The 24,332-nt window shown below is 38.8% G+C and overlaps 1 protein-coding gene, 1 long non-coding RNA gene and 1 pseudogene across 2 annotated transcripts; 2 read left to right on the forward strand and 1 right to left on the reverse strand.

Annotated features, from left to right (window-relative positions):
* Nucleotides 1-10,647: 10,647 nt before the first annotated feature.
* Nucleotides 10,648-10,745, forward strand: LOC127966312 (uncharacterized; annotated as a pseudogene).
* Nucleotides 10,746-14,138: 3,393 nt separating this feature from the next.
* On the reverse strand, nucleotides 14,139-17,553 carry LOC127941211 (protein Tob1-like). Its single transcript, XM_052536188.1, has 2 exons — nucleotides 17,301-17,553; nucleotides 14,139-16,152 (listed from the first exon to the last, which is right to left on the reverse strand). Exon 2 carries the CDS (start codon nucleotides 15,973-15,975, stop codon nucleotides 15,001-15,003), a length of 975 nt encoding a protein of 324 aa, XP_052392148.1. The 5' UTR covers nucleotides 15,976-16,152; nucleotides 17,301-17,553; the 3' UTR covers nucleotides 14,139-15,000.
* Nucleotides 17,554-17,783: 230 nt separating this feature from the next.
* On the forward strand, nucleotides 17,784-24,061 carry LOC127941227 (uncharacterized). Its single transcript, XR_008148972.1, has 4 exons — nucleotides 17,784-17,840; nucleotides 21,418-21,642; nucleotides 21,808-23,263; nucleotides 23,351-24,061. It is a non-coding gene; the product is annotated as an uncharacterized LOC127941227 (long non-coding RNA).
* Nucleotides 24,062-24,332: the final 271 nt, after the last annotated feature.

Here is a 24,332-nt window from a genome sequence, read left to right on the forward strand (position 1 = left end):
TCAAATCAATGCAGCCGAGAACTGCTTTGTGAAGTTCCTGACTGCATCACCGAAGAAGCCGGTCTGGAACACAGGGGCATTAACGAACCTTTGTCTAAAATGAACCTTTGTCAAAAACTTTGTCTGCGTCCCTAATATCAGCCAGACACAGCCAGAGTTGGTGCTCCTGGACCACAAATATTGACATCGCATGACCCAGAGAACTCAGCATGACCTTCGACGCTGGGAGCACATGGTCATTTGCAATGTGGAGTTCTTTCTGAACTTCCAGATTGTGACCACCTTCGTGAAGGTCCTTCAGTGCTTAAGCCTGGTGGACCTGCAGTAACACCATGGCATGTAAGGCGCACAGGCCTCATAAGCACTGCCATTTAGATCAGATGATAGAACGATAGAAAGATAACACCGTTCGCCTCCAAAGCGAAAAGCTGAGCATGCAGTGCATCTGCTGCCTATTTATGCTGGCGCTGCGTTCAGTGGCAGTTCCAATGCCAATGTTTAAACTTTAAATAGTTTGGTCTCTCTTACGAGATTCCCAATCCATCATATGAAAGTGACCGACTGAAAGGGAACTGATGCTTATTCACAACATCCAAACCCTTGAGACTTCTCAAACTGTTTTTGTGAGTTTGCTGCCATCATTTACCTTCACAGTGTCTTTCTCTGTGTGTGTGTGAGAGAGAGAGAGAGAGAGAGAGAGAGAGAGAGAGAGAGAGAGAGCCTGTCTCCTCAGCACAAATGTATTTGTCCCACCCCTGGCTTTACTATAATCGTAGTGCAGAGCTAAGCAGAGTGAAAGCACAGGAAACAGCAGCCTGGCCCACAGGGCTCCATTCAGGGGGGGGGGGGGAGGGTCAGTCCTGGCACTGAAAGCTCAGATTACACACAACATAAAGGGAGGCCTGTATCAGCAAGGGCACCATCACATTATACTAAAGTCCTTGTCTTTTGTGTGTGAGGGAGAAGAGAGAAAGGAAACAAATGCCCGCATAGCTACTTTCAACTACGCAACAAACATGTGTGGTGATGGGGAGCTACATTTGAGGTTGTCTATTTAAGCTTGAGCAAACTAGCAGTAATATGAGGAGATCTGAACAAAGATCATAATTAGAAGCCTGAATGAATGACTGAACTGAAGCTGCTTCCACAGTTGACATTGTCTTTGTCTAAAACATGCAACCTGTGCTGACCTTTGACATTGCCAACGACCTGCTTTGTAAGGCTAATGCTAAAATGTCCTCACAGCTCTAATGTTCCCAAACAGTTTTTGGTGCCAAATGAGAACATGAATTTAGCATTGTCATTTAGCGGACATGTTTATCCTAGGGGACTTGATGTGCACTAATTACAGCAGCCTGAGGTTAAGGTTTCTCAAGGACACAATGCTGGAAGTTCATGTATCATCACTGGCAGGACTGCTTTATTTTTTTCCTTTGAACTAAAAAAATAAATAAATATATCGGTTGTACACAAGGGTTAAATTTAAACTGGCTGATTAGATAAAGTAAATGGAAGGAAGATATTCAAAGAGACAGCTCGCTGCAAATATAATAAATTATTTACTCACTTTCATGTCTTTTCAAAGCTGTTCTTTCTTCTGTGTAAAAAAATAATTAATTAATAAAAAATTAAACAAAATAAAAACTATTTCATATAATAAAAATGAATGAGGTTTGGGTATTTGAAACAACAAAATGAAAATAATAATAATAATAATAATAATAATAATAATAATAATAATAATAATAATAATAATAATAATAAACCATAATATAATAATAATAATAATAATAATAATAATAATAATAAGACCCCATATAAGTAGTATGCATGACTCATGTGGTCAATTTCAAGTCATGCAATAGCACTGAAACAAAAATCATTGTATAAGAAAAGAAAACTATAAAAAGAAAATAAAAAAATTGGTAATTGAAATAAATCCCAAATAAAATAAATATAAATATTAGACCCCAGATAATATATATTGTACATGTTGCAAAATAACTTTCAGTATTAAAATGACTAAAACTAAAAGTGAAATAAAAAATAAATTAAAGTTAAATAGAACAATTAAAAAATTAAATAAACAATTTAATAAAAATAACAAAAACACACTAAAATTACTAAAGCACAAACTCAAAATAAAAATTGAAGATATATAAATATAAAACTAATTTAAATATTAATAAAACTATAATAATACTAAAATAAATACTTTTTTTAAAGTCAGGTTTTTCACAAGTAATTTGAATGACATGTCATATCTGTAGGTCCCATAATTGTGTAGATGCAGATAGTGAGAGCAAGATTTTCACTGAATATAAACTTAAATTCAGTCTGTACCTCATACAAATCTATGAAAGAAGTTGAGAAAACTTTGAACATAGTTCACATAGTTCATTTCCTGTCACTTTTATTTTGTTGAATAAATGATTTTTCATTATTGGATGAACTATTCCTTTAATTTGATGTTTATTATTATTATTATTATTATTATTCCATGAATGTGATGGAATCAACCCAAATTTTGGGTTCTAAAAAAATTATTTTATTTTCAAATAGTGGGAACTCCATTCCGGATCATTTTGTTCAATTCATCCTTCTATGTAACAGATAGTAATCATCCAAAAGCAACAATAATATTGATTGATTTAACTGTGCCATCACAATAGCTTCTAATTTCATCTCAACAGCATTTATTCTCTAAAACATTCATGCATCGCTTCAGACCAATGCTGATGTACTTCCCTTCAAATTTCTCCAAGCCACTGAATAAATCCAAATGTCCAACACAGGAATAGACTGTGAGAATATATGAGGCTGTGCACACACTCGCGCACACACACATACACGGCCGGGAGAGCAGGGTTTGTAGGAGGACACGGCTGTGATTTACGGTTCACTGACGTGTCTTCGGCTGTAGCAGAGATAAGAGATGAGAGTCCAATCCATAGCTATTTATACTCGGAGGCTGTATTTGACGTCTGACAGAGGTATGATTTGTGTGTTTCCATCACATGGAATGGCCTGTCTAGTTGGGTCAAGGCCTGAGTTGGACGTGGGCAATAGAGGTTATATCTGACCTTATTAAGAGAAGGGTCGTTTGTGGCTCTTGGCAAAATAGCACTCAATGGTAGAGTATCGATGAATCAACTGCACTCCTTCAAAATGGAGTTCCCAACACATATTCAAGAGGAGCTTGTTCACATAATCCAGCCAATCACATCAACACAGACTTCTGAACTTCCTCTTTTCTCTCTGTTGTTTTCCACATAACTCATATAGTCATGCAAGCTCATGAATCACATGAACATGTTCCTGAACAAAAAAATTAACCTCTAACTTTTTCCTATACAAGAAGACAAGCCAAGGGAGATGCTTCCCCATACCAATCTAATTATTATTAGTATTATTATTATGTTAATATTAATTCGTTTTTAGTCTGAAACATTAGAAAAGATACATCAATAATAATGATAACAACGATAATATCAGATCTCAGCTTGACAGGTTAACAGCTGAGCCCAAGATCCGTTACTTTGAAAATGTCACTTTAGGCCTAGTAACGAAGGAACACTGAGTTGCTTCACTGAAAGCTTATTGTATTACTGTAATAAATCTGACTGTATTATGTAGTATTATGAGAGAGAGATGGACTGAGTAAGTGTGATTACCTGCATCTGATACAGAATTCATTCTTCAGATCAATCTCATATTCACAATAAAACATTAGTTTGAATCTCCGCTGAGGAATTAAGTGTTAGGCTCTTTGCTCTTTGATTTCCGATGACAGTGCTGCTTACTGCATCTGTTGACTACATCTTACAAGGTGATGTTAAAATAAAATAAAAACTTCCTTATTTACAACCCTGTTTCAGTGTCTTTCAATATAAAAGTCTTTACTGCGTCTTGTGTCATCATCTAATGGAAGAACAATATAACTAATCACCATCACGAACACACACCTTTCTCAATACTAAATACTTTTATTAAATACCACTATTATTTATACAAACCCGATTCCTAAAAAATTGGGACACTGTACAAATTGTGAATAAAAACAGTAAGCAATGATCTGGAAGTTTCACATTTCAATATTTTATTCAAAATACAACATAGATGACATATCAAATGTTTAAACTGAGAACATGTAAAATTTTAAGGGAAAAACAAGTTGATTTAACATTTCATGGCATCAACACAGCTCAAAAAAGTTGGGACAAGGCCATGTGTGGCATCCCTTCTTCTTTTAATAACAGTCTGCAAATAACAAGTTGGAGACAAGTTCCTCAAGTTAAGGAATAGGAATGTTGTCCCATTCTTTTCTAATACAGGCTTCTAGTTTCTCAACTGTCTTAGGTCTTCTTTGTTGCATCTTCCTCTTTATGAAGCACCAAATGTTTTCTATGGGTGAAAGATCTGGTCTTGTCCTCTTTAGTCCAGATAGCATGGCGTCTCAGTTTTCCAAAAAAAAAAAAAAAAAATCAAATTTTGATTCGTCTGACCACAGAACAGTTTTCCACTTTGCCACAGTCCATTTTAAATGAGCCTTGGTCCAGAGAAAACGCCTGTGCTTCTGGATCATGTTTAGATATGGCTTCTTTTTTGACCTATAGAGTTTTAGCCGGCAACGGTGGATTGTGTTCACTGACAATGTTTTCTGGAAGTATTCCTGAGCCCATGTTGTGATTTCCATTAAAGTAACATTCCTGTATGTGATGCAGAGCCGTCTATTTGGACCCGAAGATCACGGGCATCCAGTATGGTTTTCCAGCCTTGACCCTTACACACAGAGATTGTTCCAGATTCTCTGAATCTTTGGATGATATTATACACTGTAGATGATGATAACTTCAAACTATTTGAATTTTTTCTCTGAGAAACTCCTTTCTGATATTGCTCCACTGTTTTTCGCCGCAGCATTGGGGGAATTGGTGATCCTCTGCCCATCTTGACTTCTGAGAGACACTGCCACTCTGAGAGGCTCTTTTTATACCCAATCATGTTGCCAATTAACCTCATAAGTTGCAAACTGGTCCTCCAGCAGTTCCTTATATGTACATTTAACTTTTCCAGCCTCCCAACTTGTTTGGAATGTGTAGCTCTCATGAAATCCAAAATGAGCCAATATTTGGCATGACATTTCAAAATGTCCACTTTCAACATTTGATATGTTATCTATATTCTATTGTAAATAAAATATAAGTTTATGAGATTTGTGAATTGTTCCATTTTTTATTTATTTTACTCACAATTTGTACAGTGTCCCAACTTTTTTGGAATCGGGTTTGTATAAAATATTATTTATTGAATAATAATATTTAATAAACAACTACAGGCATCATAAAAGTTGCTAGGCAATTTCGGTCAAAAGTACAAAGACAGCACTCTGATAAACAGCATTAAAATTATATAATAAATATATAACGTGATATGATTTTTCTCTTAGTCAATATTATTTGATCTGGAATAAATAATCGATTCATGTAACCATAGACTGCCCGTAAAATGTATTAATTAATTTATTTTATATTCATCGTAATGAGGTTTTAGCCATTTTTGGAAAACAGTTTTCTTTGCAGTAAAAAGAAAGAAAAAAACATCTTGGAAAAATATTTTTATCTTGGTTTATTCTTATCTTTGGCTCGCAAACCTCTGCTTCAACATGAACCAGAGCTTTTCTCTCTAATTATTCTTATATTTTACATTGCATAACCTAACGGCTCAAAATAACATTTCTCCCACCTGTGCAGTGAACAGGTTCTACCAGCCTGCATAATTACCTACAGCAGCTCCCTGAAGGGCTGCAGAGTGCTCTAGTTGTGAATGTAGGTTCAGTGTTGTGGTTTGGCCGTTCCTCTGTTCATCTCAGTGAGAGCAGGCTGTGTTTACACCCTCCCCTGCTATAACTGGCAGTCCTGAGTGCTGACGTCGTCAGAAGCCAAGCTGTGGACCACAACCAGTAAATCACACCAGCTACTAATAAAAACGGCCTAATTAAAAATCCCACCAACCAGACCATCTAATGCTATCGGAAACAAAACCTCACAAACAATTACAAATGTAGGCATAGTTAAATGCAGTCAAACATTTCTATGTACTTTTGAATATAGACCACATGTATCTCACACTTATATACTTAGTTGCATGCATAAACAGTTTCATTCATAGGCATTTTCAACTAGACACACATGCACAGTTTCCACGACTATCTTGCCACACACAGAAATACAGAGCATACACTGACACTCACACATCCTGTCATACACATTCTGTCACACATGGTAATTAGGCAAAGTGACACCAAACCTCTCTCTCGCTTCTCACTCTCTTGCACTCTTTTTCTCACTAGGTCATCATTAGCAGAATTTGACAGAGGAAAACTGAACTCACAAACTATAGTGAGCTGACTATAATACCTTTTACTTTTTAGAGTCAGTATTTGTGAAAACAAAGTTTCCCTTAAAGAACAAAGCAAGAAAGTTAATTCTTGTTGGCTTACAAATTTCTGCTTCATCAGCAGCACAAAAAAAAACACAGAACTGTGTCAGAACTGTGAACTTTCTTTATTTTGTAATTAATCTATACATTTTTGAAATGTATAAAAAAAGATACTAACATCACTATTAGAATGTGAGGTCCATGAGAAGTCTTCCCAAAAACATGATAATTAACTGGCACCATTTCAGCCTAAACCATTAACCAATTCCTAATCAGGTGAAATAAAGACTATAGCTGACCCTAGATCAACCTGAATATTGACCCATAAGTTGCCTCTGATAAGCCCATATGTTCATTCTTAAACCATGACCAATAATAATGACTTCATATCAAGCTGAAAAAATTATGTATATCTAACCCTAGATCAACCTAAAAAATCATTCAAAACCGATCTCAGATCAGTTTAAAATATAAGCTGAACGTGACCAATCAGATCAATCGATGATGATAATGGAGCAAGTATCAGCTACGTTTTTAAGCATATCTAACCCAAGATCAGCCGTCATATATATATATATAACTGATACCCATAACTGATCCTAGATCAGCCCAATAAATAAGCCTAACATGACCAAATAAGCCCAAACATTTTTTTTAACCAACCCAGTATCAACCTAGACCAAAACCCATAAATATGACTCCAGCTTAGCTCTAATAGCTTTGCAAACTAACCCTACAGTAGATCATCAGTAATAATGAAATAAAACTTCTTCACGATCAGCCTGAACAATAAAGCTAAAAATGGCCAAATGATCCCAAATGTTGAGTACAGCTGATCCAATATCAGCCTGGACCACAACACAAAGTAATAACCTCAGATCCAGCCTAAATCAGGGGTATCAAACTGAATTCCCGGAGGGCCGGAGCCCCACAGAGTTTAGTTCTAACCCTACTCCAACAAACTTATCATTTAGTTTTCAAATAAGCCTGAAGGACTTGATAAGTTGTATCATGCATGTTTAATTATGGTTGAATCTAAACTCTGCAGGGCTCCAGGGCTTTAGCAATAATGACCCATAACTGCTCCAAGATAAGCCCAAAAACAAGCCAGAAATAACCAAATAAGCCTGACTTATACCTGACACAGTATCAGACCAGATCAGCCACAAGCATTGACTATGACTCACTCAATATCAGCTTAAACCACGACCCATAATAATAACCTCAGATGAGCCTAAATAATGACGCATAACTGCCCCTATAGATCAACTCAAAGCACGAAGAGATGAAACTCTTGGAGTGGCAGATTGCAGCTGAACACAGGTCATCTCATCCACCCACTTCTGATTCTTCAAGGCTCTGAGTTTCTTTGAAAGACAAACTCAGACTTTCTGTTTGTATTCATGCCCTCACATGAAACAGAATCTTACTGAGTCCTTGAGCAGAAAAAAACAACAGAAAGCAAAGTCAGTTTTAACAGTTCAACTCCGACACATAAGGGAATTTACATAATTGCAAAAACAGATATTCTGAAAAACAGCAAGTACACGGTGATTTCAGGGGAACCTGTTATGGCATTTGGGAAGTGTGCCACCCTTTCCCCACTAACGTGTTATTGAAGATAGCGGTATCCACACAGTTATGCAACACCTCCCACGAGAAGCCGAGCAGAACCTCCTACATTCATTCAGCGAGCTCCAGCAAGGCCAAGGGCTCCCATCGGCACAGATAAATAAAATATTACAAGTGTTATGACGTTTATCATTTGCTTAGCATATCATCTCATACACTATAAAACAATGCTTGCAAATACAGGTTACACATTACCCAAATGGCTCACTGCAAATATCCATGCAGTTCAAGCCCTAGTTAAATATTATATGAAACAAACAATAATTAATTCTAGATATGACTACTGATTATAGAGTTCTTTTATAGTTTTATCTTCTGGTTTAATGTTTAAGCTGGTAGATGTCATGAGTTGAAGTCATCTGGGTAAACAGATGAACTTTACATTGTACTAGACATTGTGCTATATTTAGCAGTCAAAAACAAATGTATCAAGGTCAGTTGTGCATGAATAAAATATGTTTGGTTTTGTTTTGTAGCTCATCATAAAATATTATAATTATATATTGACATATAATATTAACCCTTTGATGCATGATGCACACTAATGTGGCTCTTTAAAAGCTTTTTTAACCTTTTGGGACGTGATGTTAGTGAGCAGACCAATGCTGCACAAAGTGACTGGTGCAGGTCAGAGTTTGAGTGGGGTGCAGAAAGACCTGGTGGGGGGGGGGAAGAGGGGAGGGGGTTCAGAGTTCAGTGGTGCCTGGGGCAAAAGAGGGGAGGGGAGGCAAAGTCAGGATTGAGTTCAGCTTCCTGACAGCCTGATGAATGAAGCTGTCCTTCAGTCTGCTGGTCCTGGCCTGGAGACTCCACAGTCTCCTCCCTAATGGCAGCAGATTGAAGAAGCCGTGTGTCGTGTGTGGGATCACATGCAATGCAGAGGGCTTTACAGGTGAGACAGGTTCCGTAAAAGTCCTGGAGGGAGGGGAGAGAGACACCAAAGATCTTCTCAGCAGCTCTCACTATGTGTTGAAGTGACTTGCGGCAGGACGCGTTGCAGGTGCCATACCACACAGTGATGCAGTTAATCAGGATGCTCTCGATGGTGCCTCTGTAGATGGTGCACATAATGGGGGTCGGGGTCTGGCTCTTCTCATTTTGCAGATGAAGTAGAGACGCTGCTGTGCTTTCTTGGCCAGTGCTGCTGTGTTATCAGTCCAGGAGAGGTGCTCTGTGATGTGCACACCCAGGAACTTGGTGCTGCTTGATGGTCAGAGGAATATGTTGAGTATGCACACTCCTGAAGTCAACAACAATCTCCTTCATCTTCTCCACGTTCAGAGAGAAATTTTTGTCACTGCACCACCCAGCTAGACGGCTCACCTATCTCCTGTAGTCTGTCTCATCTCTGTAGCTAATGAGACCCACTACACTTGTGTTATTCGCAAACTTAATGAAGAGATTGGAGTTGTGTGACGTATGCAGTTGTGTGTCAGCAGAGTGAAGAGGAGGGGGCTCAGCACACATCCTTGGGGGGCCCCAGTGTTCAGTGTGATGGTGCTGGATGTGTTGCTTCCGACCCATACTGCCTGAGGTCTTCCGGTAAGAAAGTCCAACAGCCAGTTTGACCAGATTGTTAATGAGCTGTTGAGGGATGATTGTGTTGAATGCTGAACCGAAGTCTATTAACAGCATTCTGACATATGAGTCTTTTTTCTCCAGATGTGTGAGTGCTGAGTGGATGGAAGTGGCGATGGCGTCATTGGTCAGCGGTTGGACCGATATGCAAACAGGAAGGCGTCGGGGGAGGCGGGTGGTACTTGATATGGTGCATGACTAGTCGTTCAAGGCACTTAATGAGAATAGTGCAATTAAGTGCAACTGGACGGTAGTCATTGAAGCAGGATGGAGACAGCTTCTTCGGGACTGGAATGATGATGGTAGCTTTGAAGCATGTGGTGACAGCAGCCTGACTAAGTGAGATGTTGAAAATGTCTGTGAAGACATCAGTGAGTTCCTGTCTCTCAGTACACACCCAGAAATGTTGTCAGGACCCGGAGCTTTGCTTCTGTCCTCAGGCCCATCTCATCTCCAGCTCTGAAGACAGCATTCCGAGCCTTCAGGAGTCTGTAGACCTCCCCTATCATCCACGCCATACAGTGATGGTCTTTGTGACTTTTACATCATCAGTAGACTTGGTGATGTAGGCAGTGACATTCTTGGAGTACTCTTGGAGGTCTGTGGTGTTATTGTATGTGGCAGCCTGCTTAAACATATTCCAGTCAGTGGTGTCAAAACAGTCTTGAAGAGCCTCTGACGCCCCTCCCGGCCACACATGTATTTGTTTGTTGACTGGTTTGGTGACTTTAACAAGCGGTCTGTATGTAGGCATTAGCATGACAGTGATGTGGTCTGAGGCACCAAGGTGGGGAAGGGGGAGGGCCTTTTAAGCTCCTCTCTGGGTGGTGTAAACAAAGTCCAGAGTGTTGTTAACCCATGTTGGAAAGTCAATGTGTTGGTGTATTTTTGGGAACACACTCTTTTAATCTGCATGGGTGAAATCCCCAGCTAAGATGAGAAAAGTATCTGGGTGGGCTGTCTGCTGCTCATTGATGTGCTGGTACAGTTCATTTAGTCGCCACAGTGGCACATATACTAAAATTGGATTGATACAGATTAGCATGGCCCCTGTGAAAGATGACACACAAATAGAAGTCGTGGCCTAATGTTTAGAGATTTGGAATTGTAATCCAGAAGTTGTGAGTTTGAGTTTTGGGCCGGCAAGAATTCTAGGTGGGGGGAGTGAATGTACAGTGCTCTCTCCACCTTCAACACCACGACTGAGGTGCCCTTGAACAAGGCACCAAAACCCCAATGGCTCCCCGGGTGCCACAGCATAAATGGCTGCCCACTGCTCCGGGTGTGTGTGTGTTCACTGCTGTCTGTGTGCACTTTGGATGGGTTAAATGCAGAGTACGAATTCCAAGTATGGGTCACATGTCATGTCACACTTTTTCACTTTAGTGCCTTGCTCCTGTTGCTGTTTTTGGAACTGGGAGGGATGTATACAGCAACGAGCAGTATGGCTGTATATTCCCTCGGTAGATAGAATGGCTGGCACTTAATTTTCATAAACTCCACCGGGGTGAGCCATTTTGAAGACCGCAACAGCATCGCTGCACCATGCATCATTGATGAAAACAACAACCCCGCCTCCACAGAACTCTGTCCGCTCAATAGCATGTCAGCTGATTGAGATGAATAGCGCAGCCCGGAATGCTGTTGCTGAGCCAGGTTTCAATCAACACAAAAACAAAACAGTGTCTTAAAGTCCTCTGAGTTGAGTATAGTAGTCGGATGTAGTCCAGTTTATAGTCTAAAGAGCGTATGTTAGCCAGTACGATGGTGGGGATAGCTGGCTTGTGTGGATTAGCCATTAGCCTAGCACAGATACGTCCACGCTTACCCCTCTTCTGCTTCCTCTCACACCGGTTCTGGCCACTCCACTGTGAGTGAGGTGCAGTACTGGGGGTCGGTGATGGTATAGGCCTCTGTTGCAGAGTGAGATCCTGCAGCTCTTATGTGTGCGTGGAGTTAACTCTAAAAATGATTTATTATTTTTCCTCACTTTTTTTGTGTATACCGTAGCAATACAACAGGTCGACAACTTTACAAATGGCTTTAAATTAACTTCGATAGAATTAATTGGTTGATGAAGTGTAGGGTGATGATGAGGTTTTTTTTAATATATAAATATAATCTCTGAAATACAAGGAAAATATAGGGAGAAAAATGTCAGAACACACAAAATGGACATATGGTCACTCTAATGAGGCTCATTAATTAAACACAACAGGGAACAGTGTGAACTCTTTGAAGTAAACCTGTGAGAAGCTTGAAGTCAAAGCCTTTCCTTCTTTGAAAAAATGAAAACAGAAAGTCAGCAAGCCAGTTGCAGCAGTGCTGAGATTCATTCCTGTGGCACTGGGAACGTCTTCCATCTGCACCACATAAGTGGAAGTCTTCAGTACACACAACACCAGCCACTGTCACAGTCCCACTGTCACAAAAAGGAAGGAATACTTCTGCTATCTGAACCTCTGAATAACTGAAACTTACAGAGTTGTTTAAAACTAGGCCAGTTTGATTCTGCAAAGGTATTTTAAAGTCAATAATTAAAGGAGAAAGCTTGTGGAAGGATCCGCTCACTAACATCACACATCAGACTCTGTGTCTATGATGTGTGGATCATTTCTATTGTCACAAAATGGGAAACTCAGGGTTTGAGAGCGATTTCCATATGTCATTCAGTGACCCCGGAAATCTAAAAATGGCGTTAGATTCAAATTGTTATAGAAATAGCCATAATATAATAGACATGTAAAAACCAAACAAAGTGTGTTTGATTGCTTTACATGTTACTTACACAAGTTTCTTCCTGTCTAAGTGTCTAAATAGAATAGTAATAGTCATAATTTGTTTTATTTAATTTTTTTGTTTAATCAATTTAAAACTTCAGCAGAGGCTTAGGTATTCCCAATCTGTCATTATCCTCTTGCCCTAGCGTTCAGTGATAAACAGCGAGTGTAACTGGATCTTCTGCTGCCATCCTTAAACCTGCACCTGTCTCAATGTGGTGCAACTCATCTCTCTGACTCACTGAGTTGGCAAAGTTCAGAACTGCACTGAAAGGGAGCTGCCAAGCTTAACACCTACACAAGACTGTGCAGCCACAGAGGCAAATGAAGACGCCCTCCGAGGACTTTGTATTCCTGACCTCGTGTTAGACAAATAAGCCTGGCAAGCAGCTTTATTTATTCTGCATTACAAGGCTGTCAGAAGGGGTTGATGTTCTGGTAGAAGGTGGTTGCTTTGAAAGAGGAGAGCAAGATTTGCAAATGAGGTCTAAAATATTTTGTAATCGAATTACTTAAACCATATTTGGAGGAAGAATTTGTTATGCATCATATGCTCTTAGGGATGCCATAGAAGATCCATTTTGGGTTTCTCAAAATAATCTTTTCAGTGAGCAGTTCTTAAAAGAACTTAGTATGAAGAACATTTAAAGAAATATATCACACAAAAAATTAAAAACTGTCAAAAATGTATTCACTGTAAACACACTCCACTACACTGAAATATTCAGCAAACTATTCCTTTAATAATCTTAAGAACCTTTTCCCACTACAAACAATCTTTTGTGGAATTAAAAGGTTTCATGGATGTTAAAGATTCTGTATGGAATCATGGTTACAAACAAACCTTTATTTCAAACTGTGTATTTTACCTTGTATAACAGGTGTATGAAAACTTGAAAGATGCAGAAAGCTTGCTCTATTAGAGACCGATGTTATGCAGTAAAGGCTGACAAAATCTACCAGAGAAAGTGAGGTTGTGGGTTAACTCATCTGTGAATTCCCTCCTCAATTCACTTTGCTCAGTCAACTTAATTAGAGCTCTAAATGTAGATCTATGTTGCTAACTGGAATCAGAAGAGCCGTTAAATGCTTAGAGCAACTAGCTGGCATTAATCAAACAGCAGATCATTTTGAATCCAGCAGCACCTGTTTAAACTTGTTTTTGGATAACAAACCTGGTTAGTCTTTTCTCTTTATGAAGGTGTAGTGAATGATTGTGGTTTAGGGGAGAACTAGTATAAAAACCTATATCTGACTGCTAGGAAACAGAAAAGCTTGTTTAAATACAAACCTCTAATAATTCCATTAAACGAAACTCCTCTATTTTCCTGAAAGGGCATGGTGCTAGCAACAACAAGGTCACGGTTCAGTTCTCAGGGAATACATATACTGATAAAATGCACGTTATTTGCTTTGAATAAAAGTATCTGGCAAACGGATAAATGCAAATGAGGAGTGTAACTTACAATTCACGATAAAAAGAATAAATGCTGATCTGACTGCTACACTATGAGTCATGCTACTTACATTATGGAAACCTATTTATGGAAATGTACTTCTGCATCATTTTTTTTTAAGCTGACTGAAAAAGACAATAGTAAAACAGTAATTTAGTAGTATGTATGAGTAATATTCAGTTCGTAATGGGAGCAGTGAAAGAGTAAAGACATAAAATGAAGATTTGAATAAAAAGCTTAAGACCAAGAGTATAATTTCAAGCATTTTAATACAAACTTAATAAACTATCAGTCCCTCTTTACATGTAAGACACTGACTCCAAATACTTTGCTATACTATTTGTTTTTGTCAAGTATTGCACAATGTTGGTACAAAATTAATATACGATTACATTTTGTCCATAGTATAGCAAAAATCTTTGAACTCTTAACAGAAAATACAACTCTTATTTCTCCCCCAACCCCAATTTTTTTTTTTTTTTAATATTTTTAAATCCCAACACAATGGAATATTCTGTACACAATCTTTAGAATAGTTGATGTTTTTAAAGATGGATTTCATTTTACAATTTCAATAAAAAAAAATATAACAAAAGCTGCTGCAGCCATCACAGATCACTGGAGTAGTAAAAAGATATAAATGCAATATGTCGTAGAAACAATATATACTCTGATATTTTACAAACTTCCTACTAAATTAATTATACAGTTAGAAAAAAGACCAAGAAATCCCTCATTCAGCATTCAGGCCAATCCTCGTAAAAATTGGCTTTGTAGCTATACCTTGAATACTATTAGAGGCCTTGATTTGTAGTTTTCTTCTTCATAAAGATATTTAAAACAGTCAGTAAAAATAATTTTGTGCTTGGTTGGCAAAAGAAAACAACTTAAAAACAAAACAATATGAGTTTAGATAACTAAGCTTGATTGTACAACAAGCTTAACTGTAAAAAGAATGACAAAAATACTCAAGGGAACAACATGGTTCACCCCTCGGGCTCATCGTTTGACTTATTCACCGGGACTTTACAGTTTTTATTTTTATTTTTTGGGGGGATTTTCCAAACGTGAACTCATCACATATCTCTGGTCGTTAGTAGTATTCGCTTTTTCTAGTTGGCCATCACTGGCTGGAATTGCTGGTTAGAATACTGCATGTTGCTCAAGCTGAAATTCAGACTCTCCATGAGGGACTTCTCATTAAGGCCCCCATAGGCGGTGAACACATCAAAGGCATTATTGTACGGGAGAGGGCTGAGATTGAGGGACGTTTCCCCAGGGAACATTGCACTTGGGCTGCCCTGCCCCTGGAGATTGGGGAACACAAACTCCTTGGCGTTGGGAGACAGGGCAGAGGGCTTCTGCGGCTGACCGCCCAAGCCGACGCCGTAGAGAGAATGCATGGATGTGGACATGGCTTTCTGCTTCAGGATGTTGTTTACATTCAGGCCCAGGTTGGTGGGGGAGTTTCGGGTCACCTTGTTGGCATTCCGCCCATTGGTTTTCATTTTCGTGGAGCCGAATTTGGTGGCGGCGAAGCTGGCAGTGGTAAAGGTTAAAGGTTGCGTGGAACGGCGCATGAAGGTAGGGCTGACCGCCGCCGACTGGCCGAACGGTGGGGACGGGGAACTGGAGGTGGGGGACATGCCTAGGGGTTCGCTAATGGGCATGAAGACCTGGGCCTCTGGGTTAAAGCTGTTCTTGATCTCCTTGTCCAACTCCAGTCCATTCTCATTACTGTCGTCCACATAGAGCACCTTAACGGGTCCCTTCTCCCCAATCTGATAAGACACCTCGAAAGGATCAATCCAGACACTAAGGTCCTGAGGCAGGTTGTTGCGGACATCCTCAATGTCCAACCCACTTTCTTTGGCTGCTTGCTCTACAACTGGGTCCACTTTCTCCCCGACATGTATACACCTGAATCCAGACCCTTTGTATGGCTTGTCCGGGTACCAATGTCCCTCGTATTTCTGTTTCAGCTGTCGCTCCAACTCCTCGCCGAAAATGTTGACACGTCGCCTGGGCAGCTTATTGTACAAGTAAGAAATTATGAAGTTGAGTGCTACTTGGATTTCAAGCTGCATAGCTGCTGCGCTGCCCTGGAGTATCACCACCGTTGGCTGTTTGAATTCACGGATTGTGTTGTAAGCCACCAGAGGGCAAGGCTCGGCTGGAGCCAGGCAAACAAACAGAAAGTTTGGGGAAAACGGTTCAAAATAAAGTGCTGGTTGCAGAGAGTCCACAAACGGCTGATCCGGTTCCTAGAGAGAAGCAAAAACAAATAGAGTTAATAACTCCAGCTAATTAGTCACTGTTGGAAATAACAACTGGAACATGCTACCTTCTGTCAGTTTTCTTAATAGACGGTTTATTAAAATAGCTTGAATGTTTTGATAAAACAGCTTGTGCATTCATAGGCTCATGAGCGGATTAGATTTTACACAGGCACACAAACAATCCTAAGCTTCAGTGCACTGGCTGAATTTCAACTCAAGTTAAATTCAAGACAACACCTTCTGTCGAGCATAATATTAGAGCTAAGCTAGTCCTATAATTGCAGTTTACCATTATAGGAAGGATGCACTGGGAGTCTCGCGGAGCTGATCGCGTTACGTAATAACGAACATGCCCTGACTAGACCCAGCACAACTGTGACCAATCTACTGCTGTCGTCACAATCGGACTCTGTCTTTATCTCGTCACGTACGTTTGTAAAATACACGGCGTGAGGAAACCAGAATGCATGCGAGACTTTAATAATTAAACCCAACGTGTCACGAGGAGATATGAAAACCAGTCAGCACGCGCACGTATCAGCGCACGGCCGTCGATGAAGCGAATAGAAATAAAAAAATGCGCGTGAATGGTAAAACAAACAGATAAATGGTTCATGCGTTGGTTATAAAATCAAATATAAAAGCAAACTGTGTTTCGCTTGTACATTTAAAGCGAATATAGGCGTCAGAGATCGTATCGTTGCTCCCACCCAGTTCACGGGGTACTAAAGCGAGGACATAATGTACAGTTTAGAAACTGATACATATACGCTATGAAATGCATCATCTAAGACAAGAAAGCGGTTTATGTTGTAGGCAGTTCTGTGCTATTCTTACTGGATATGCTGACAAATTAAACCTAGCATATAACATATTCTGTTATCTGATCATTTGCATTTCTCTGTAAATATCGTATGGCTCCTGGTGTAAGAAGGTGTTTTGCCACAGTTGGCAATCCCTCCGAGCTCTTAAATCTACAGCCCACGACTGACGCAGCAGGATTCATTTAAATTCTCTTAAGGTTTCACTAAACTATTACAGACATCCGGTTGCAATGATCAGTACAAAACGAGATGCTTTAAAAACGGGACAAATCACAAAAAAACAGCCATACAAGGAAATGAAATACTTACTTGAGTTTACAAAATGACGATTTTCAGCAGTATAGCCTTAACTAGTGCAAATAGAAAAAAAAAATCTGATATAAATACTTTCTTCACATTTAGTTAACGTAAAGGTATTCCAGTTGGTAGACTTGAAATGTTTTAATTTCTTCTTCTTCTTCTTATGTTGCTCCCAATTATCTGTAAGGTATTTGCTGTTTCACCTTCCCAATAAGAACCTCTCCACCCCCTCTATCTGGGTGTTTTACAATTTCGTCCCCTACTGCTGTCAATCCGCCTCTATTTATAGTTTTCCTCCGCCACGGGCACGCGGTGGGCGGGGACGCGCTTCCAAAGGTCACAACAAAACGAACGTCAAATCCGCGTGACATGATTGGACAGGCTCGAGAGAGAGGCGGGTCCTACTGCTGACGTCCTTCAAGCTCATTGGCTCACTTTCCCATCAAGCAAACGGAGTAGGATTTAATACACTTACGTAGAGCCCGTCATAAAGACTCTTTGACGTCACGCGTTACCTAGTACCACAAAAAAGACAGGCTATTCATGGAGGTATCGTATATCATTTCCATGTTCATATTTCGCAAACATGACTGTTAAAGCGACATTTATGCCCCTAAGTGGATCAAATGACTGAATAAATATAAGGCTAAGTAGTGAGCCGACATGGCAGAAGAGAATAGCTTTGATACAACCTTAGCTAATCTGTTTATCACTGTTTTGTAGGATAAAACGCGGAAACGCTGCTAATTGTGAAGGGGAAAATTGTATTTGAAATGATATTACGTTATATGACTACACAAAACACAGAGCTGATGTGTTTCGATGCGTTTCCAAAAGGAATTTTCCTTTTATCCACTACAGAAGTGCATCTCATTATACATTTACATTAATGTTTTGTGAGCAATGGTTAAAGAGTACACACATAAAACATTACAAAAACTAATGATTAAGCATGAAGCTGGTTAATAAAACAATACAAAACCAATGTTGTTATCATGTTATCACCAGTAGCAGAATAATACAATCTCTTATTATTGGCTGCAAAGCAGACAGGAGCTCTCTCATTAGCATATCTTTAATGTGATGTTATTGTTATTCAGTAGATATCACTAGATTTAAAGCTATAACTATATATGTATATAGTATATTAAAATTCAATTACTACTGCATGTATATTTGATGACAATGATGACAGTCATGTAAATGTAGGATTGTAACAGGATAGTAACAGGACCTTAATAAAAAAGAAAGGGGTTAAATTATTTTGGCCTTTGAGCTGTGCTGAAAATCTTTTATCTTATTTGCTGTAATTGGTAAAACATGACCAGCCTTTTTAAAATAATAATAATAGTTATGCTATATTATAAGCAAATCTCGGGTTCAGGCTTTTTTTTGTCAACATGTAAGAAATCAATTAGTTCAACTGTTTCCAAACATAAATACAAAACCCGTGCTTACTGAAAGAAAACAAGTCAATAAAAATGTAATATTCGGTTACAATATATAACATTATGAGAAATGTATAAGCCATTTTTTTGTAAGCCGGTCGTTAACTAGAAATTTCAGGAGTCAAAAGAAAGTAAAAAAAAAAAAAAAAAAAAAAAAAACACAACATAAAGGTTAATAAAACCTGTAAAAAAAAAAAAATCTTGATGCATCAATGCTATAAATGTAGATCCTATTAATAATAAATATCTATAGTCTCTATTATAAATTAATTTCTGTCATTTTCATGCTACTGAATCCATGGTCTTTTTAATGCAGTGTAACTAATTTTGTTGGCGTCACTGTTAGCTTATGAGTGCAATTCAAATAAGGATCCCACATCACATTATTATCTTCCCAGGCAACCAGTCTTAATGATGGGGATATGATGGGACAGGAGTGGACCTGGGGAATGACTCAGTTAGACATCACTCTGACAGCACACTCCCTTTTATTTATACAGCAAACAACCTACCAAAACCCAGTCATGTGTTTGTCTGGCCAGAGGATTCTAGTATGAAAGGCCAAGCAGATAAAGATTCACATGTGCTCGTCACTGTTATTTTGTTTGGTGTTAGAAACTACCTTCCACAGCAAATGGCTCCAGACTTCAGATGATATGTAAATTAGTTCACAACTGCCTCAGTGAAAAAAACCTTTGTCTTCACTCTTTGTACTGTCAGTTTTAGTGCCCCTTTTCATACAGTTATATTCTACTACCTTTCTATATTTATTAATGAGATTAACTTTAAAGATACAGGTGCAAAGCGTGATTTATATTTATAAAATAAATTGCATTTATATTACCTTTTCTGTCGTCGATCTCCAATTTTATAATATGTTATTTTTTACTGTATATTTTTGATCAGAAAAATAGCATGTATATATTTATATCAATATACCCCAAGTTTTGAAATGCTACATTCTGCATATCTATCTATCTATCTATCTATCTATCTATCTATCTATCTATCTATCTATCTATCTATCTATCTATCTATCTATCTATCTATCTATATCTTCCTGTTTAGACCATCATACATTGGGGAAAATATTTATTTGATCCCCTGCTGATTTTGTAACTTTACCCACTTAGAAAGAAATGAAGGGTCTGTAATTTTATGATAGGTTTATTTTAACTTCTAGAGACAGAAAACCAACCAAAAATCCATAAAAAAAAAACATTATATAAAGGTTAGAAATTGATTTGCATTTCAGTAAATGAAATAAGAATTTGATTGCCAAGCAAAACATGGCTTGGTACTTGGTACAGAAACCCTTGGTGGCCTTGGTATTTTTTTTTTTGTTTTTTTTTGTAGTTGGTCACCAGGTTTGCACACATCTCTGGAGGGATTTTGATCCAGTCCTCTATACGGATTCTCTCTAGTAGTTTGAGTAGTTTCTCAAAGTTTCAGCCCCCTGTACAGATTTTCTAAAGGACTGAGGTCTCACTCCATGACTTTATTGTGCTTCTTCTTGATCCACTCCTGTGTTGCCTTGGCGGTATGTTTCGGGTCAATGTCATGCTGTAAAACCCATCCATCGTCCAAGATTTTACAGTAGATGGCTTCGTCCATTTGCCCCTCAATGCAGTGAAGTCGTCCTGTACCCTTAGCAGAAAAACTGCTCCCGAGGCATAATGTTTCCGCCTCCGTGCTTGACTGTAGGGATGGTGCTCTTGGGGTCATAGTCAGCATTTCTCCCTCCAAACACGGCAAGTCGAGTTAATGCCAAAGAGCTCAATTTTGGTCTCATCTGACCACAGCACTTTCTCCCAAGCCTTCTCTGAATCATTTAGATGTTCTTTGGCAAACCTTTAACAGGTACATGTGCCTTCTTAAGCAGGATTTCAGTCCATTGTGGAGTAGTGTGTTACCAATGTTTTGCTTGGTGACTGTGGTCCCAACTGCCTTAAGATCATTGACAAGTTCCTCCCGTGTAGTTCAGGGCTGATCCCTCACCTTTCTCATGATCATCCTTACCCCATGAGGCAAGATCTTGCACAGAGCTTCAGACCGATGTCGATTAATGCTTGTTTTGTATTTCTTCCATTTCTGAATAATCACACTAACAGTTGTGTCCTCACCAAGCTTCTTGCTGATGGTCTTGTAGCCCATTCCAGCCTTGTGCAGATGTACAATCTTGCTGGTTGGTAGGGGATCAAATACTTATTTCACTCACTGAAATGCAAATCAATTTCTAACCTTTATATATTCTGGATTTTTTTTAAATATATATTCTGCCTCTATCTGTTAAAATAAACCTACCATAAAAATTACAAACCTTAATTTCTGTTTTGTGTGTCTGGTTCTAGATCAGGGAATGTTATGTTTTTAATCTTCCACCTGCATATGCGATATATCTAATTGTATTATTATGAGAGGGCATTTCTCTGATCTGGAACTGTACACTGTAGCCTAATAAGAGCAGTGCTCATGTGTTTCTGTGCCTAATGGCCTGTGATATTTCTGCCCCACTGCAGCTAGGAGAAAAGCAGCCTAATTTCCTGGGAAAAGCAAAGCTAAATTCTGTTCCCTGATTGGACGCACCGCTGGTTTTTCACATGAGAATCACGCATAAACATACTCCTACAGAATGTGCACAGTATGCCCATGCCACCTCAACTCTCTCCCTCTCCTAGAAACCGGTCTCAGATGAAGAAATTTTGACATTGGCGAGTGCTACGACTTAACGTGGAGTTCAGAGGCGGGTTTGCACAACCAACAGATGTTCTGTGATGTCAGCTGCAGTGAGGGGGAGGCGAAAAAATGGGAACGCTAAAAAGAAGTAGGAGGAAGGTGTCAGAACTCTAATCACCATGCAGCACTCAGAGAGAAATCTATTGTATCTCTTAGCACAAACACTGGTTTGTATTCACCATAACCTATACACAACATCTAATTCACTGGATTTGTAATATCACTAAGAATTCATTCAAATTGTTTTAAATTCAGTATTGTCTTGGCATTTCTTTTAGGATTACAAAGCTGACAGTGACCTGTTACACTGACCTTATCTTCTCTTTAAATAGGCTTTGAGTCACAGTTACAACGCCAGCTCACTGATCCAGAGAAGATAAATTACACATGCTGTCATCCAGACCAACGTACAGCTCCATTCGGGTGCTCAATAAATTATGCAAAAGAGCCTAACAGCAAGAAAATGACCGTGCTATTTGCTGTCACTTCAGACGATTTGTATTATGACATTTCACGAACGCTTGGCCAATTGCACTAGATCTATTGCACAAACTAAATAATAGTTTCTCTAGTTTCTCCACTCCAGCTATGGGATTTAGTTATTCATTAAACCACCCACATAACAAGTGCAAAACACAGCTCAGGACATGAACAGCTCATTTAGTTTAGTGTGTGTGTGTGTCAGCACTGTGTAGTTTTACACCCGCATGCCTACAAAACCAGGAGTACTTTCCAAAACAACTATGTGTACATAACATGTCACAAATTATTTCCACTGCAGTCAGTCCAGTAGATGCAAAAATGCTATCATATTACAACAAATATATCTATTATCCATATAATAACTATAGTACGTTTACAGATAACATGTTTATTTAGTGCATCTTACATCTTAAATACTATTTTAAAATGAACCATTTAGAATTTGTTTTAATATATTTAAAATACATTTCCACAATTTTAATTCAGATAGAAGCGTTATCGGCCACCTCCACCTATTGTGGGATTGAACAAAGGACATGTCTTTTGAGATGCTATTCTAGACCTTTTACAGTACTACTACCGTAGTATGTACAATGTATTATTATGCCTTTCAGTTAAGTCTAAGATCATAACATCATTGGCTTGTTTTGATAAAAGATGCACGCTTTGCAATGTCTCTCTAGTTCAGGATCGTTTCCACTACTAACGGATGTCTCAAAAATGTAGGTTGCAATCTTGGTTACAGCTTAATCAGACCTCAATTCGCTGACTGACAATTAGTCAGCTTCCCTTGTGTTAGAGGAACTGTCATAAAGGGCAATAAAACAAACACACACACTATCTGACACTGAGGGTGTGACCTGTCAAGACATGTCAGCATTACCAGTGTCTAGGCTGAAATACCATATGGTATCTTAACAATAAGAAAGAGGAATCAGTAACTAAATAGTTCAACCCGAAATGAAAAATCTTGACTTAAAGAAATGACTTTCTTCTGTGAAACACAAAATGAAAAGGTTTATAATGTTTGCGCTGCTGCTTTCTGATCAATTCAAGTTAAAGTTGACACACACTGAATGACTTCAGTTTCACTGTGTTCATCTTTACAATACTTCTATAATGCTTTTCCATCCTTTTTGAACATTTACTGCTTGTGGTCACTTTTATTTATTCACTGCATTCATCTTTTTGTGTTCCATGGAGGAAAAAGGTCAAATGGGACATAGAATTTGGACATATTTCTTTCGTAATCAGGAACATAGACACAGTCCTTCTGAAACTTAATGAGTTTATACTGATTTACAGGTAAGTTTACATTTTTATTGTATTTATCTATTTTACTTACAGTTTCTGAACAATCTGGAATTCTTACAGTGTTTTCTGTCTTGGAAGAACATCTCGGTTCCTGAAGAAGAGGAGATGCACATCTAATATGACTTCAATCTGGCATGTGGCTTTGTCTTGACTGCAGTTGCAGTTGCTCGCCCCGAGGCACTGTCATTTGAAGATGAGAAAGAGCTGTAAGATGTGGAAATGGCCTCTGAAGATCAAACAACTATCCCTTTCCCCCCCATGTCACAAGGAAAGAGGAAGATATGACATGCTGAGACATCAGTCTAGTCAAAAAAAACTCAAGGTGTCAAGAGAGCAGCTCGGTGTGTGGATGGAATTGGAAGTTAGAGTGTGAAGGGGGCAGAGAAGGAAAAAGGGAAGGGTGCGAGGTAAAAGAAAGAGACTGTTGACTCAAATCAGACAGCAGCGGAGGCCAAGCCCAGTCATATGGCTCGAGGATTTCTGGACCTGCTGTGCTTGGAGAGGAAAGCACATCATCATCTGCTGCATTCCATCCACACACATGTCTCGAATCAGCACTGGACACCAGCTCAGAGTTTAAGCCAGTTAATAGGTTTGCCAGTTTTGTGCTTTCTGAAGTTAGGAGGAGAAGGTAAACTGGGGGAGGAAAATAAATCACTGTGTAAAAAGACAATCTTATACCCCAAATCCTTATTGTCCAATCTGGCCACGTTACATGCATTTTCTACCAAAAAGAAGGGTGTTTTGGCCTTTAAAAAATTGTCTTAATTAAAGTCAATCCCTGAAGCATCAGTTTGTGATGTGCATTCGTTGACAGACACTCTGTTGCTATTTGTTGTGCCGCAGACATAGTCCAGCCACTTCATTTTACCTGTCCATCAAAATTTAAATAATGTTTTTATTGGAAAAAGGATCTAAATATTACAATATTCTTCATGAAAAGACTGAAAAGTTCACTGGAAAGTTATTTGGGAAACTGAAAAGTTTCTAAGGCATCCCTGCAAAAACATATAATTCAGGCCAATTTTGAGAGAGGTTCGGCTGAGCATCAACTCCATCA

This window comes from Carassius gibelio, chromosome A3, assembly GCF_023724105.1.
Source record: "Carassius gibelio isolate Cgi1373 ecotype wild population from Czech Republic chromosome A3, carGib1.2-hapl.c, whole genome shotgun sequence".
Lineage (NCBI taxonomy): Eukaryota > Metazoa > Chordata > Actinopteri > Cypriniformes > Cyprinidae > Carassius > Carassius gibelio.

Bases quoted from the DNA above. Each gene is read 5' to 3' on its own strand.
- LOC127941211 (XM_052536188.1), bottom strand. From the start codon at position 15,975: ATGCAGCTTGAAATCCAAGTAGCACTCAACTTCATAATTTCTTACTTG.